The 17,500-nt window shown below is 42.4% G+C and overlaps 1 protein-coding gene across 3 annotated transcripts in view; it reads left to right on the top strand.

Moving 5' to 3' along the window:
- Positions 1–7,800: 7,800 nt before the first annotated feature.
- The window catches only part of LOC137977444 (endoplasmic reticulum aminopeptidase 1-like), a 27,975-nt gene continuing 18,275 nt past the window's right edge, over positions 7,801–17,500 (top strand). For 2 of the 3 annotated variants that reach the window (XM_068824659.1, XM_068824657.1), the window contains exons 1-6: positions 7,813–8,513; positions 8,916–9,192; positions 10,490–10,610; positions 11,990–12,144; positions 14,878–14,994; positions 16,351–16,485. In XM_068824659.1, the coding sequence (XP_068680760.1) occupies positions 7,831–8,513; positions 8,916–9,192; positions 10,490–10,610; positions 11,990–12,144; positions 14,878–14,994; positions 16,351–16,485 (1,488 nt within the window). In that variant the 5' untranslated portion in view covers positions 7,813–7,830. Of the gene's footprint in view, positions 8,514–8,915; positions 9,193–10,489; positions 10,611–11,989; positions 12,145–14,877; positions 14,995–16,350; positions 16,486–17,500 lie in introns of all 3 variants that reach the window. The other variant, XM_068824656.1, reaches the window with a different exon arrangement.

Here is a 17,500-nt window from a genome sequence, read left to right as displayed (position 1 = left end):
TTGATCGAGGTTGGTTTTTTTTGGGTCTGTTTACGTCTGAGGTTCGCAGTGGGGAAAAGTTTTTGTTTTCCCAATTTAAGTCTACAGTTTATCCTTAGTCTTCAGTTTATCCCGCCTGCAGAGCTCTCAAGTCGTAAAGTTTCCAAAGCGTGAGATGCTTGCTGGAGATTGCACCCAAGGCGCAATTGTCCTGTGTTTCTTGTGCCGGAGGCGCCACACTTCTTGGGGGGTCCGGGGGCATACTCCCCCGGAAATTTTTTAAATTTGCACTTCTCAGATCGCTGGAAATGCACCGTCGAATCCGCCATTTTGTTTCTTTCATGCTGCTTGCTAAGAGAGCCCATGTTATTATGGTCAGCCTGAGCTAAAATATCGGCCTATAATTCATATATTAACGGATGAAAGTCCACCCTGCTGGCAGAGCCAGTCTTTTGCTTGCTCGATTTTGGCGTTCTCGAGAAAAACTCTGTAGTATCCGTTCCTCCGCACGCAGCCAGCCTACGTTGTATCACGTGCATTAAATCAGTTTTTCTAACCAACATGGCGTGTATTCACTGACGATCTTACATTTGGCGACGCGGATGGCGGATTACAAGAAGAAAACCAGAAGCAGCGAAGAGAAAGTCAGCGTAAGACCTCAAAGCACTTAAGCGACGAATAATTTAGACGAAAGAAGAAGAAAAGAAAGCAAGAAACGCCGAAGCGAACTCGCCAAGAGACCACGTGCTCGGTAAGAAATCATGCCAGTTACGCCAGGCCAAGAAGGGGCCGAAGGACACGCGCTGAATCCGACAGATATAAGAGTACTCAGCGTCGGAAAATCACTAAAGATAGGGCCATTTAAGATTCCAGAAAATCCCCTGGAAGTTGGACGCACATGGAGAGAATGGATTGAGGACTTTGAGGACGAAACATCGTATTTCGAAATCACAGAAATAAGAGACCGCGTGCACGCCTTTAAGATTTACGGTGGCAAAGAAATCAGGAAACTCACACGTAACTTACCAGAGACAGCGCCAGTGGTCGGAGACGATGATTACAAGAAGCTGAAAAGAAAGCTAAACAGCCATTTCTTACCAAAAAAGAAAAAGCATCACGCCAGATTCTCGTTTAACAAGCAAAAACAAATCGCAGGAGAGAGTGTTGTCACATACTCGGCGCGACTGCGCGAAAAATCAAAGGATTGCGAGTTCGGCGAGCAAACAGGTGACAGAATACTGGAACACTTGATACAAACTATCAAGGACAGCGAGCTCGTTAAAAGAAGCATTCAGAAGAAATGGAACCTCGATCAGTTCCTTGAGGAAGATATCAAGCAGCCATAGCAGCACCACTGTACCAGCTAACCAGGAAAGAAACCAAATTTCACTGGGGTAAACAAGAAGAGGAAGCATTCAGAAAGATACAAGACACCATCTCAAATGAGAAGACCATGGCATTCTTCGACCCAAGCAAACCCATAATCCTCCGTGCAGAAGCAAGCTTCAATGAAGAATTATCAGCAGCCCTGCTCCAGAAGACGGACAAAGGCATACAACCGGTACACTTTATCAGCCGAACAATGACAGAAGCCGAGAAAGGGTACAGTCAAACTGAGAAAGACGCTTTGGCAATCAAATGGGCCAAGGAGAGGCTGAGAATTTACCTACATGGAGCACCCAGATTCAGAATCGTGACTGCCCACAAACCACTAGTACCTTTGTTTAACAAAGTAAAGACCAAAGTACCACCAAGAATAGAGAAATGCATCATGGAAATGCAAGATGTGGATTATGAGTTGGTGCACGAACCAGGAAAGGATGAAGCAGATCCCTTAGACATCGTCTCCAGACACCCTCTGCCTGAGACAGGGCATGACAAAACTGAGAAGATCATCAGATGGAACGTGAATGCAGAGCACGCTGTGGTCGTCACACGAATCAGAGAGGAAACTCGGAAAGATGAGGTCATGCAGCGATTAGCCAAGAGGATCGCTAAAGGGGACGGGGAAAAACACAAGAGAAACAAAGACCGTGAACCCTACCTACATGTGAAACAGGAGTTATCAGTTGCAGAAGGACTTATCTTCAGAGAACGTCGAATCGTACTACCTCCAGCACTTCAGAGGAAAGTGGTTAAACTAGGACACAGCCAAGGACACTTAGGAAAAACTAAGACCAAGCAAATGCTCAGAGAAAAATACTGGTTCCCACTGATGAACAGCATGATAGACACAGCTTTTGACCAGTGTTATGAGTGCCAAGTAACTACGAAAGGAGAAAGAGAAGAACCAATCAAGGTGACCAGCATCCCAAACCGCCCTTGAGAAACAGTATCCATAGACTTTGGTGGACCGTACCCAGATGGACACTACAATCTTGTCCTGATTGGCAAAAGAACCAGATACCCAGTGGTAGAGACCAGAGAGAATAATCTGCTACTAGGAGACTACGTGGTTGTCAAGCAACCAAGGAAGAACAAGTGGAGTACACCCTATGAACCTGTGTTCTATGTTGTGTGCAGCATTCTTGGTTACCAAATAACAGCCAGACGTGTGACAGATGGACGAACAGTTTGCCGAGATGCCAGTCAATTTAAGCTAGCAAATACAGTAATCAACACCACCGATGAACCAGAGAAGAATGAGGAAGTACAAACACCACAGGCAGTTCCAGAACTTGAGACCCCTGAAAGGGGGACTCCACCCAGTGCACCACCTGACCCGCCAGATACAAAGGCAAATGCAGACAAGCCAATGGAGCCTCCCAGTGCAGAGATAATTCCGGAACAAGAAACTGAACCAGAACAGGAAGCAGAGCATAACCAACCAGCGGATTGACCAGCAGTGATGAGACCCAGACGGGAAAGGCGCTAGCCTTCATATTTGAAGAACTATGTGTTAGCTTAACAGTTGATTTAGGTTTCGTTATCGGATTGAACTTGTTAGTTACAAGCTTTTGTTAGTTTGGGAGGGATGTAGTATCCGTTCCTCCGCACGCAGTGCCAGCCTACGTTGTATCACGTGATATTACATTAAATCAGTTTTTCTAACCAACATGGCGTGTATTCACTGACGATCTTACAGACTCTGCATGAATCGAATAAGATCTTTATTAATATCCGCTGCATGTTGCCAGGATGCAGTCTCGAACTCTAATATACCAGATCTCGCCGCCATCTTGGTTTTTGATAGTACAGCGGGCTCAATTATAACCATCGGTTTTGTCACTAAACGGACGCTCGCACTGGAAAAACCGGTTTGACGAGAGAAAACAAGATTGACTAGTCCAGAAGTTCGGGCTGCGGCGGCTTCACAGAGTTGACGCGATTCGGGCAGAGCCTCCTTTTCTCCTCCTCAGTAAAGAAAAAGACAAAAGGAGGCTCTGCTCGCAGGGAGATGAAAGTCCTGAAGAAACAAGAAAAATGGTCGCACACGAACACTTCTGAGCTTCATGAGCACTTCTGAAAGCTTAAAAGGTAGAGTTACCTTCGAGAAAAGTGCCAATGCGTGAGAAATGCATGTTGCCAGGATGCAGTCTCGAACTCTAATATACCAGATCTCGCCGCCATCTTGGTTTTTGATAGTACAGCGGGCTCAATTATAACCATCGGTTTTGTCACTAAACGGACGCTCGCACTGGAAAAACCGGTTTGACGAGAGAAAACAAGATTGACTAGTCCAGAAGTTCGGGCTGCGGCGGCTTCACAGAGTTGACGCGATTCGGGCAGAGCCTCCTTTTCTCCTCCTCAGTAAAGAAAAAGACAAAAGGAGGCTCTGCTCGCAGGGAGATGAAAGTCCTGAAGAAACAAGAAAAATGGTCGCACACGAACACTTCTGAGCTTCATGAGCACTTCTGAAAGCTTAAAAGGTAGAGTTACCTTCGAGAAAAGTGCCAATGCGTGAGAAATGCTTGTGTCGGCGTGAGAGCGTGAGATTGCATCAATATGCGTGAGACTCATGCTCAATGCGTGAGACTTGAGAGCTCTGCGCCTGGACCGCAGTCTGCATTACACACTCACAGCAGGGCTGTCAACTCTCCTGGATAATCTGGGAGCCTCCAGATTTTGGATCGAATCTCCGTATTTTAACATCGATAATATCAAAATTTAAACGTTTATTTTCCTCATTAACTCCGATAAACCGTTCTTCTTTCTCAAGAAAGGAAGAGAGAGGACCCTGGGAACGAGGTTGTTGTAAGCGTTGCTGTTGACGGATTGTAATTTGAGCAATAATGTGATTGGTCCGAAATAAACCAATCAAATCAAGTGTTTCAATGCCAATGACAACTTTTTCCCGTGCTTTTTTGACTTTTGCCTAGATTGTGTGACAGTGCACTTTCTTTCTGCATAAAAGACGCAATATGACTTCAGAAATGACGTCACAAGTGTAATGACGTTATCCCAGCCCTATCAATTCTCAATATTTGAAGAGTTTGGGGGTTGACAGCCCTGCATCTGACTGTTAATTATTTGATAATCGATCGATAGGTGAGCCATTTTAAGTGACACTAGGAAGGTTGACAACCACACCCTCCGCGTTTTCCACACTTCGCATTTTTCTACACTCAGCTTTTTCCACACTCCGCACCCCGCATAGTCCATCCTACCCTTGTTTTAGTGCTTTCTCTCTTTCTTAGTGATAAAACACCCGTTGGGCACGCTGGAGAAAGTTAACAGAATGCATGTGGGACTGGCTTACCGAGTGAAGATCAGAAAGAGACAAGAAACGAGGAAATGTACTATAAACATTTAAGCATTTGAAGACTTTATCTGTGTTTGCAAATTATCCCGATGACCCCTGATCTAAACACGAGGGGGACTGGGAGAATTCGAGACAGGTGTGCAAAGCCGAGAAGCAGTCGAGGGTTTGCACTAACTTTCGGCAATACGCCCCTTGGTGCGGAAATGAGCTTCTAATAAGAGAAGGAACGGAAAAGGGGCAGACGTATCCCTGCCAGACTGTCCCCTTAGTATGTGAGAGAGAGGCATCCCAAGACCACACTCTATGGTTGTACCAGCCACCTGCTGGTCGAAACGGGACTTCATTGTACAGCAAAAAGTGTCCAGAGGTATCTTTACTGGTTTTCCTTTTTTTCTCTTGGTTTTATGTCCTTTGTTTGCGTATACGCGAATTTCCTGGTGCTCCATCACATATTGCTTGGTCCAAAGAAAAGGAAGTGACTTTTAGACGAAGGTTTGGTCCAGAGATCAACCAGAGAGCCGATAACTAAGATTTTTCATTATATGGCTTTTTGAATGAAATGAAATGAATGTATTCTTTAAGTGCAGGTTATAGACGATTGAGAGAACTGAATGATCCTCGCACTTAGCTCCAACGGGATTCGAACTCATGACCTCTGTGATGTCGGTACATTGCTCTACCAACTGAGCTGTGAAGCCACGCAGTTTGTTTCCGTGAAAGACTCGATGAATGAAGTGAAATGAATGTATATTTGAAGTGCGGAATATGATAGACGCACGTTCATCAAGTCTTTCTCGGGAACAGATGAGCCCAGCAAATTGGCCTGCTCCTAACTGTGTAAGCTTCACAGCTCAATTGGTAGGCTAGTACTGGAAACATTGCACCGACATCGCAGAGGGTCATGGGTTCGAATCCCGTTGGAGCCATCTGAATTTTTCAGCCAGATAAGTGAGAGGTCACTCAGTTCTCTCAATCTATATGGCTTGTGCTCATTGCCGATATGACGAGCACTCTGATTGGCTAAGTTCAAGGGCATTATTCTATCTTGTAATATGGCTTGTGTTTGTAGCCGATATAACGCGCGCTCTGATTGGCTAATTGTGACTGAATTGTAGGGTATTATTCTCCCGTAATACCCACGGGCCGATTACGGGCTTGCAAAAACAAAGCAAAAGGTAATTAAAAAGCCATATAATAAACAACTTACTAACCTCACTTCCTCGGGACCGTACTGGGGAATATTGGCCCTCGGTCGTTTTTGTACGGACCTCGCTGCGCTGGGTCCGTACTGCCACGACCTCGGGCCAATATTCCCCAGTACGGCTCTCGCGCTCGGTTAGTAAGAAGTTAATAATTCGAGCAAGAATTTATGCAAATTGAACTTAGTTCTCTCAATCTGTATGGCTTGTGCTCGTTGCCGATATGACGAGCATTCTGATTGGCTAAGTTTCAGGGCATTATTCTATCACAATTCGATCAATAATTCATGCAAATTGAGCTGGCGTTGATTCTTGAGATTTGGCCGATAAAATTTACCTTACTAAAAAGTAATAATTTGTCTCGGAATACGCTTTAGTTCATCAGATATGTGCAGTTTCGAACGATAAATGAACGGATATTAAGCACGCGCATTACAGCTAGGATGTGATCGGCATTTCCACTTGATTTACATGTTTCCATACAATAAGCAGCTTATTCACCTCGAATGTTCGGTTAATAAGTACGTAATAAAACCATGCTTTACATCACGGTCAATATTTGAATATTGCCGTTTATTGCGCTTGTCCACGGAATGTAGCCGCTGTGTTTTTCGAAAGAACGGAGGAGCGCAGGCTTCTCACGAATTCGTATATTGAAATTAAGCTGTGATTACAAAGTGGATTTCATCCTTCGGATTCTAGCTGTCTTTGCCATGTGTGATGAAAAAGGTAAAGTTTTAAACTTTTTGAGGTGAGACTATAAAAGACTCCCTGTGGTAGACTTACAGTGCTTTCGATAGAGATCATGATCGCATAGATCGATTCATAAGGTACTAAAGGGTAAAATATGCTATCAGGAGGTTCTGTAATTTTCTCTCTTAGTGACTTTTCGAAGCACTTCCTAGCCAAAAAATTTCCCGGAAGAGTGTCCTTAAGATTTTATCCAATACGAGAAAGACAAGAATATAAACTTTCCTGTTATATTTTTTCTACTTGTTGGTGCGACAGGTGATACAGGTAAAACTCTGTCACCTTCAAGCTTGTCACGTTATCAGGGCAGGAAAAAATGCTTTTTAATGGCTTTTTTACAGCGGTTATCAGTAATACGCTCCCCTTAACGGCATTTTTTCATATTCGAAAATAAAATTTAGGTGGACGTCAATCAAATGTTTCCATAACGAATTCAACGGCCGCCACAAGAAAACAGGAGTATCGTCATGGAAACATTTGATTGACGTCCACCTAAATTTTACTTTCGCAATATGAATGAGGGGCACATGTAACTGATAACCGCTGTAAATCTGAACTGAGAGAACTATCCAGAGTTCGAAAAATCATAGTCAAGGTCTGCGAGTTCTTCCACACTCTCTGCAATTCGCATCAGGTGGAGTTGACGTGAATGAAAAAAGGCGGCGTCGTGCATTAGTTAGGGCCTTGGATTTGCATGCAGTGATTATGATAATGATGACAGTGATGAAGATTTATGTACGTAAACTTAGTTTAGTAACGGAAAACATTCATTGAACTGTGAAAAAGTTTCATTTGGGCTTGATCCGCACTTGTTACATTTTAATTAAGACTTGGCTTTTTTTTTGCAGAAAATAGCAAATGTGCCACAGGCCATTTTTTAATTTCCGTTTTCTTGGTCCTAATTCAATTGAGTGAAATGCGCTCGGTTGAACTAGCTTGACATCATTTCTTCCGCATCAGGTCATTTCACAGTTATGTACTGAGTTACCTGGCCTTTGAGTGAAAGCGAGGGTAGAGGTTACAAAAACCTCACCTTTTTTTATGATCTCATGACAACACCAATGCAATGAAAAAGCGCTTTAAAGAGCCTATACTTTCTGCAATCTGCCGAGCATCCATCTTCTCTCTTGAATCTGAATATTATTTCTTTTCTTTTTTTTAATATTTTAGTCATCTTTCTAGGAGAGCAATAATGAACTAATGGAAACAGAGGAAGATGATTTTTCAATGGGTGAGCCAAAAGATGGTGGTCATAGCAGCGGCGAAAACCTGTTTTCCTGGCTCTATTTTAAGACAAGCACACCGATCCACAGATTAATCGTCAAGGCCGTATTTTTCTCTCTTTCGCTTGTCTTTGCGGTAGTCCTCGTTCTCATATTTCTGCAACACGATTTCCTACCGCTCTTCACTGAGCATGCGCGGGAACTTTCTAAGCATCGTTCTAGGGAAGATGGGGTGGAGTTTAAAATTGTCGACACCATGGAAAAGCTAGCACGTGCAAACCGCGGGCGCTTACCAAGGGACATTCAACCGCTTACTTACAACCTGGATTTGCGGGTAAATTTAACAACTCTCCGATATTGTGGAGTTGTGAAGATTAAAATGCTTTGCAAAAGTGCAACTAGATTTGTTATTCTCCATTCGAAAGATTTGGATATATTAGACGTTTCCATGACACAGGCATATGAGATTCCACCAGTTGAAACATTGACTGTTCAAAGAATTCTGTTATTCAAGAGAAACCAGCAGCTTTGTGTGGAGTTTTTTAAACGTCTTCGTAAGGGAGAGATGTATGTTCTCAATTTGAGATTCAAGTCCAAGATTTCTAACAGATTAGAGGGGTTTTACAAGAGCTATTACACCAATAAACATGGAGAAAAAAGGTATGAATACACTGCACAGAGAGTGGTCTCTATTTAATTCTTAGTTTCGATACAGTGTAACATCGATTTAGCGGGGTTGTCAAGGTACTGGGAAGTGGTAGTTTATTACAGTATCGGGGTTTCGTTGCGTCTAGAATATCTGCATGCATTTGACTACGGTGCCCTCGTTTTACCGAGGGCACCGTTATAAGAGGTTCTTTAGTGGCAGTTGCATCGTGCTAAGATAAAGTCTATAGTTTTCCAAGCGAGTCAAACCAAGAAGTCTCTCTCAAAAAATTAGTGTTTATAAAGAGAGTGGATTCATTTTGATAAAATGCTTTTCTTTTTTTTTTCTTCTTCATCTTAATAATAATAATCTTCAAGAGAAGCTTTCGTGCGTTTTACACGTATTCTCTTCCACAGGGCGCTCGCAATGACTTACTTTGAGCCTGCACACGCAAGGAAAGTATTTCCATGCTTTGACGAGCCCTCGTTTAAAGCGTCCTTCATCGTTTCAATAACCCGTGACTCTGGATCGTATTACGCTCTGTCCAACATGCCACGCGCCCGTCTTGTTCACAGAAAGGATGGACTCGTTGAAGAGCATTTTGCTCCAAGCGTCAACATGAGCTCGTACTTGGTGGCTTTCGCGGTTTTAGACTTCAAATGGAAAGAGAAAAAGACTGATTCAGGAGTAGCGGTAAGGGCTAATGTAGTGTTTGCATAGCATATCATTTAATGCAGTTTATATCCGCCCTACGCTCCAAGACCATCAAGTCCTTCACTCCAAAGGATTTTCCACAGGTGAAAGTGAGTTTCCGATGAAAAAGGATTACAATACCGTCGATACTTGCGGTGGAGCAACGATATGTTATTTGTCTAAAACTATTGTCGGGCCACTTCTTAAGGGTGTCCGTAAGGCCCAACTGTTGCCATGGTAACTGCACAGCAGTGCTAACAGACCTTTTAAAACTCAAGAAAGAAGCATTCATCAATTATGTAAAGATTGAGAGTGCTTAGTTGACTTTTCCGGTTTTCTGTTTTACCTTGTTCAAACTATGTCTTGATGTAGTTATATGCCACAAAGAAATGGCGTACAATTGATTCCTGCCCGCTTGTATCACAACTTATACAATTATCCAATTCAACTGAGTAATTTAATTCACGCTACAGGGTGTCTATCACCTCATGCGATCAAAAAGACCTTTTACGCTCAACAATTCTCTTCACTTGTCGAACACTGATTCTCTGGATTGCTAAACTCTCTCCTTCAAAGTCATCGTTTTCTTAGAGGCTCCTCAAAGGTTAAAAAACTAGTTGTTATTTGATCAACGACTGCGCAAGGAAGAGGGATGGGTTTAATACTGTTCATTGCTCGGTCATGGATCAAACTAGGACCACTTTTTCAATTCCCGTCTTTCAAAGCGAATAAAAAAGTGAGTTTTCAATAAACAAGGTTCTAAAAGCCATGCGTTAATATATTTGGGGCGATTTCGGAGAATACATAAAGTGGAAAATTTTTTGAGGTGTTGGGCAGTTTAACCAGAACCGTAAGCAGAACATAATACATGAAGTTCTTGGGTTTAAAGGGGCAAAATGATGCAATTTCGCAACACCCAAAATACCCAAAAATTAGAATGAACTGTTGCAGTAACCACTTAAACCTGTTCAGTAAACAATATAAAAGAAATACAGCAAAACGAAAAAGAAGCATGGATGGACACAAATGGACAAGATTAAGGCAGATTGCATTTGGGTAATCTTGAAAAAAGGTCGACCCGCTTTTGCTCAATTCCACGTGAGTACCATTTTCGAGTTTTAAACTCGCGATTGATTAAAGATTTCCCTTAAACACTCTAAAATAACGTGATATATCCCCTTTAAGGAGTCACCTTGTGATACAGTGTGACGTGTATGCAAAGTAAACATGAGTGTATTAGACACGTGTCATCAATTCTCTAATTCTTCGTGTTCCATCTATTCATGACCTTTGACAGGTTCGGATCCATGCCCCTGCAAGCGATTACGACCGTTTGGATTATGCACTGGACAGTGCTGTTAAGGTTCTGTCTTATTACGAGAAGCTGTTTGAAGAGCCTTATCCACTTCCTAAACTTGGTCAGTAATAGCATGACGCTAAAAAAAATGGAAAGTAACTCATTTAAGTGTCTAGTCGTTCTAGCGCTGGAGCACTAATTGGGGACACCGTAAACTGAAATTAACAATTAACGCAAGTGAAGTCAAATGTTGGTTTTTTAGGAGAGCGGGAAACCGGAGTACCCGGACAAAAACCTCTCGGTGCAGAGTAGAGAACCAACAGACTCAAACCACGTATAACGCCGAGACTGGGAATCGAACCCGGGCCACATTGGTGGGAGGTGAGTGCTCTCACCACTGCGCCGTCCCTGGACCCCACTATAGGATTTAGTTCAGTCTTACCAGTGGTAGTGGAGACCAAGAATAAATAATTAAGGGGAATGATGGTGGGAGGGCCTTTGAATTAAAGTGCACGAGAAGACCATAACCCAAACGTGTCGATCTGAGACAGAATGCGGCTCATTGTCTATTTTTAGAACGGCTACTGTTAGATTTTGGCGGTACAAAAACAAAGCATAAGAATGTTCCGTGCCATATCCATGATTTTGAATTTAGCACGAGGATTCCGTGGTTGCGGACCAATCAGAGGCGTTGTGGTCATGAGGCCCAATCTGATTGGTCATTATTTGGCGGGATTTATATTCTCAGTTTAGATAATGAAGTGAACTGAAAGACAGGGAGAGATCGACACCTCTGGATTATTGACTTCTCACAGGGTACCCAACTTCAATTTTATCGTTGCTTTTATAAATTGTGATGGCTACTTGTGCAAAATATTTTCACACTTCGTTTCATTGTTCTTCGCAAAAAGAGACAGTTTCCAAGTCGTTTTTTTTCTCAGTTCAGGAGACGCGACACTCAAATTAAAATACACAAACAAAGATATTTTAATTTTCACCGTTTATTTCTCTCGCTTTCATGCTGTTTTTCCCAACTGTGTGACTGTTTAACTGACATCACTATCTCCAATTTCCCTGATTGTCGTACTTGTGACAAAATGGCGTCTTTCTTGGCGGGATTGTAAAGCATCCAACCAAAAACTCCTTTGCAGTCCTACTGTGAAGAAGAGAAAGCGCATTTTTTTTTTCAGGTTAAAGATAAGACGCTTCACACGACCAAAGCACTTGACTTGTGTTGTCCCACTGAGCGAGAAACAAACTAAGAGTAAAAAAAGAAAAAGTGCTTTTCAATTATGACGTCTTGGTTTTGTTCACGACGTATTTTACGTTAATTAACCGGAAGAAGACGTTTAGGTTGCCCGTCGTCATATGCGGCTGACTTGTCTACCTTTTTTATGATGGAAGTGTAAGTCATCTAGGAACGGCTCTAACGTCACAGACGACTTTCACATCTGTGGCATTAAAACGGTCACTTTCCTATCTTTTTTCCTTTCCATCTAGACTTGCTAGCAATTCCAGACTTGCTGATCGGCGCCATGGAAAACTGGGGACTGGTGACGTTTCGTCGTGTCCATCTTGTGTACGATGAGACGTATTCATCAAGTGAAACGAAACTGTCAATCATTCGCGTTATAGCGCACGAGCTGGCACATCAGGTGAATTTAAAGAAACCATCATTCCCTTATAGTTATCTGTTGGTCAGTCTGTTAGTCTACTCTAGATAATCTGAAATATACACGATCAGACCTCCCTTAAAAGTTCGTTTAAAGAAGCCTTAAGGGAATGGAAAATAATTGCGTTTGACAGTGGAACTGTCATCGCAGAGATTCGAATCCCGTTGGAGCCGCCTGAAATTTTCAGGTGTCTACTTAAAGAGACAACTGATGAAAGTGTCCAGATATTTTCTATTTCATCTATAGCCCGCATTTCAAAACTAGCCCGTTCCAGACTCCCAGATAGTAGGGAAAGAGAAAAAAACGCGTGCGAAAAATGAGTGGGGGCTTGGGTCGAGGCAATGCCTCGCAAAGCCCCCTTACTCGCTTTTCCCACGCAGATGGTTTCGTTTTCCCGACTATCTGGGAGCCTGGAACAGGCTAAATTCAAACTAATTCATATAACAAAGTTTGAAGTGTCTCAGACTTGCATAAATACCTGGAACAAAACGTTTGATTCCCAAAGGGTTTGAATTGGGTTTAACATTGAGGCCTCGTCCACACATATTCGGATATTTTTGAATCCGCAACGTTTTCTTTCCAGATTTAAAAATATTTCCATCCATACGTAGCGTATTTAAATCGAATTTGCCTGTCCACGCTTATCCGAAACGAATCCGGATTCACTCTAGTACTCAGGACTCCTCAAGGAAACATAGGTACCAGAGCAGAGGTAACAGAGCAGCAATCTCGCCATCTCGGCAGCCATCTTGAGAATTGTCTTCACGGTTAGGAACTGGCCTCAATGTTGTTACGTCATCCGGATTAAAAAATATCCGGATTTGGCGTCCACGCGGTTCCGGATTCATATCGGGTTCAAAAATATCCACTTCGGAGAGAGTATTCAAATGTTCCGGATTGATTTAATTTGCTTTAATTTGATCTACAGCGATTTACAGCGGATTGCCAGCGAATTCGCCGGATACTTGTAGACGGAAGGCGTATCCCGAAAGAAAAAGTTGCGGATTAAAAAATGTTAGCGGATTTGGTCTATTGTCGCCATGATAGTCCAAAATCAGTGACTGGAATGATTTTCTGAGCGAAATATCATCGTAGTCAGGAAAGCAATTTATGCAGTGTCACAATAAACTGACCAAAAAAAGTATCCAGGCTCGAACGTGACTCAGGCATGTTGGTGGCCCTAAAATTCCTAAAAATCTCTAAATATTTTTACTTGCACTACAAAACCCTGCTTTTTCAGCTGTTTTCCCATTTTCCCCTAAAAATCCCTACTTTTTTCCTTTCTATGATGGTTGAGCGCGACTGATGTCATTGAAAATGCTTGGCGTGGGTTCTACATTTGCCCTACCTGGTCAAACTTCAAGTTTCTTTGTGGTGTGGTTGTCCGGTGTGGAATTATGAAGCATGGGGGATCCTTCATCTTCTATCAGTCCCAGGTGACTGTGGTGTCAGTGGCTTCAAATGTCAATGATGTTGGATGCATGCTCAGCATTTTCAAGACGCGATGTGCATGATCCCTTTCCTGTCTAAGTCATTAATTAAAAGCTATAAACCAGTATTTCATTTGAGTAAGTACCTTTCTGTTTGGATAACAGTGGTGGTCGAAAGGTAAGTTGAATTCTTCATTTTTTCCTCAATAAAAGCCCTAAAGTAGCCCTACTTTTTAACCATCTATCCCTAAAAATCCCTACTTTGCAGGGAAAAAATTCCTAATTTTCCCCTAAATAATGTCACAAGGTGGCCAACATGCCTGGTGACTCGAACGCATTGCCGAGCGATTGCGTTACACAAGTAAACTGCTGTGCCATTGAGCTGTCACGCTCTGTTGGAGCAGGTAAACCCAGAAGAGCTGACAGCAAGAATTAATTGAAAGACAGATATTGCTTTTGCGGCAGATATGAAACAATTCCTCGAGGAGAAATCATCAAAGATATTGAATTAACTTTAACAATTAGAAATACCCGTGAAAATGTTTTTGGTCGCGTGGTAGAAATCATACATAATTATAAGCTCGACGTTTTTCATCCCTCTATACAGGGAATCCCTGCTAAACACTCTGACGAAGAGCAAAAGTTAAACAGTGAAGGAAGCAAAATCGTGAGGTTTTGAGCGGTCAAACACCGATTCTCCGAAACTTGAATGCGTGTGGAATGGGTAAACTGCGACAGATAAGATAAAAAAGGGATTGGGAAGGAGCCTCCACAGATCACCTTATCCGGCACCCTTACCCTCTAATTATCTCATTTCGCGGAGTAAACATCCAACATATTTAACTTTAGTATTTTCATTTCGATTTGTCTAAGTATGGGTCTTTGTTTGTGTTCATTTTTGAGTAGACGGTAGACAGGTGGACAAATAGATTACAATCCTATAATAAAGCTGTTCTTGAAACGGATAAAAGGATCTAGTTCGTGCTGCGTTGGTTTTGAAGTGAAGCACAGAATGGATTTATCAAATGAGCTGATATGGTAAAGTGACTACCGTAACGAAATTTGAAAGCTGGTGTTTCGGCTTTATGATGGCCAATTTACCATCAGTTGATAAACTCAGTTGATAAACTCATTTCTGTGTTCTTGAAACGGACTGTCCTGCTTGCGAATAAACTAAGCGTCTGTTGCACCTTAGTGCATAACTGTTTTTAAACCTGTGTTAATAATCCTGCTTTCCATCAGCTTGATGAAGCTTATGATGATTGTGTTGTTGTTAATTTGCCAGTGGTTTGGAAATCTGGTGACCATGCGATGGTGGAATGATCTGTGGTTAAACGAGGGATTCGCTAGTTTTATCCAGGATGAATTTGGCGTCAATCACGTGATCAAGAGCTGGGACATGGTAACGGCCTCGTTTCGCATTCTTGTTGTTACCAAATTTTATCATATGGCTAGTATGGTCTGGCAGATGTTGGATGTTGTTGGTAGTGGTGTCCAAACAGATGCAACAACTTGTAACAATTTGAAGACATGCAATGTATAATGGAAGGATACGACCCAGAAGACTTTGCAAACACGTGCATTTCCATGGAGATCATATTGTAATGCGCGTGCGTGGCCCCAACAATGTTGGATGAGTTGTGCAAACGCGTGCAACATTTTTGTGGTACGCTTCAGTGATCACGGAACAAAAGAAATTTTGGGAGTTGTTGGCTCAAAAGTTTGACCACTTTCAAACTTCGCACAACAACATGCAACAGGGTGTGCAAATGGGTGCAACAGGAAACAGCCAACAATGTTGGGAGTTGTTGCACGGCAATATTGCGTCCGTTTGCTTGGACCTTAAGCTCTAGGGCATTATTTTCCCATAATGCCCACGGGCCGATTATTGCTTGTGCAAGTTGGTTTTTCTAACCGTTCTGTTAGCCATGTTATAAACAACTTAATAACCTTGACCGTTCGGTCGTTACAGCAAAATCTCAAACCTCGGCCTAGCTGTATCTCGCTCGGTCAATACGGCAAGGCCCCAGTTCGAGATTTTGCCGTAACGACCTCACTCTCGGTCAATAACTAGTTAGCAATCCAATATACCTCATTCGTAAATGGCGGCTGTTTTATTATTCTTTTGCTAATGTGCAAATTCAGTAGCCTACCAAGCCTCATTTTAGAGCAAGAGTTCTTTTCAATTCACTGTACGGTATCGAGACTTGGTAGGATAATTTGCACTTGGACAAAAGAATTATAAATTGACCAGCATTTATGAATAAGGCTTATTGAAATATTTTACTCCTTTTATTGTCATTCGCGACAAATTAGAGAACATCCCTCAGTTGAAACTATGGTCACCTGTTATCGTTTTGAAACAACATGTTGCACGATCGTTGTGTTACCAATGCGCCATTTAAGAATGATTTCAGCCCCACTTTCAAAACAAAGACAGTTGCAGAATGTTTGTGATCGTCATTGGATCAACTTGGAATAAATTAAAATGAAAACCATTTTTTAGTGGAATCCTCGGACTTTAAAATAAAAAAAGACTGGTTTGATAGCTCTAGAGAGAAAATTTACAGCGCCTCGCAAGCTTTAACTTCGATTTCGAGCTTTGATTGAATGAAAAAATAGTTACCTGTGAAGAGAAGAACAAGTATATCTTCCCCGACATCAGATTTTGACTGGACCTTTTCTTTCACCAAGTTTGTAAATTAAAATATGCATCCTCATTTGTTTGTTTTAGTTGAAATTGAATTTTTTGTCACAGCGCGACGAAGTTGTAGCTACCAGCTGGCTGACTGCGTTGGAAGCTGATTCAGCTTGGTCCTCTCATCCAATCAGCGTACAGGTTTACAGACCGGAAGACATCGATGATATATTCGACACGATCTCTTACAAAAAGGTAGTTACAGAAAACGTGCGCTGTCTTTGTTATAGTTGTACATGATGTAAGGCTCGTTTGAAACCGGCCAAAACCTGGCCCAGTCACCAGAGAGCACGCTTGGCAATAAGGTAGTTATGTGAGGAGTGACTTCTGCCGCGCTCTCTCGCCGACTGACATTAGGAGTGCAGGGATGGCGCAGTAGTGAGAGCACTCGCCTCCCACTGAGGTGGCTGGAGTTCGATTCCCAGACTCGGCGTCATATGTGGGTTGAGTTTGATGTTTCTCTCCGGGTACTCCAATTTTCCCCTCGGCTCAAAAATCAACATTTGACTTGATTTGTGTTAATTGTTGATTTCAGTTTACAGTGTCCCCAATTAGTGCTCCAGCGCTAGAACTACTAGACACTTAAATAAAGTTCTTTCCGTTCCTTTCAACAAATATTCCGAAGGATTCGAACAAGAGATCAGACTGCAACATCGTGGACTGCGGCATCCGCGCAGACTCTACTGAGAAACGGGAGAATGGCTTGGTCCTCACGAGTCTCCTTGAGCTCAGCACCCGATGGGGCAATTGGAAAGTCGTTAGTCTCCTATCACCGGCTCTCAGTGTTTTCCTAGAACGCCAAAATCGCCGGTAGTTGAGCAGTGCTTCATCGTTTTTTATAAAATAATTAGGATAGTACGTGCTGCACTCTCACTGGTCAATAGCTTTGTTTAGATGAGATTATATAAACACAGCTCTGACATCACACGAATTTTGATTGGTTATTTGTTGTCAGACACGCGTTTTGATTGGCTGGTAGGAAATACGGGCGTGTATCAAGAAAATCTGTTTCAATCAAGAAGTAAAAAAAACAGCATTTTCCTTCATTTGTCGAATTATTTTTTATATAAATATCTTGTGAAAGCAATAGAGGACTTTTTTCCGTGTTTCCATAGTCTCATTTAAACACTCAGGGGAGTTGGGAGAATCCGACAGCGTCTCAGCTTTGCATAACTGTCTCGAATTCTCCCAACTCCCCCTCGTGTTTAGA

This window comes from Montipora foliosa, chromosome 11 (genome assembly GCF_036669935.1).
Source record: "Montipora foliosa isolate CH-2021 chromosome 11, ASM3666993v2, whole genome shotgun sequence".
Taxonomy (NCBI): domain Eukaryota; kingdom Metazoa; phylum Cnidaria; class Anthozoa; order Scleractinia; family Acroporidae; genus Montipora; species Montipora foliosa.
This window is presented reverse-complemented; position numbering and strand designations above follow the sequence as displayed.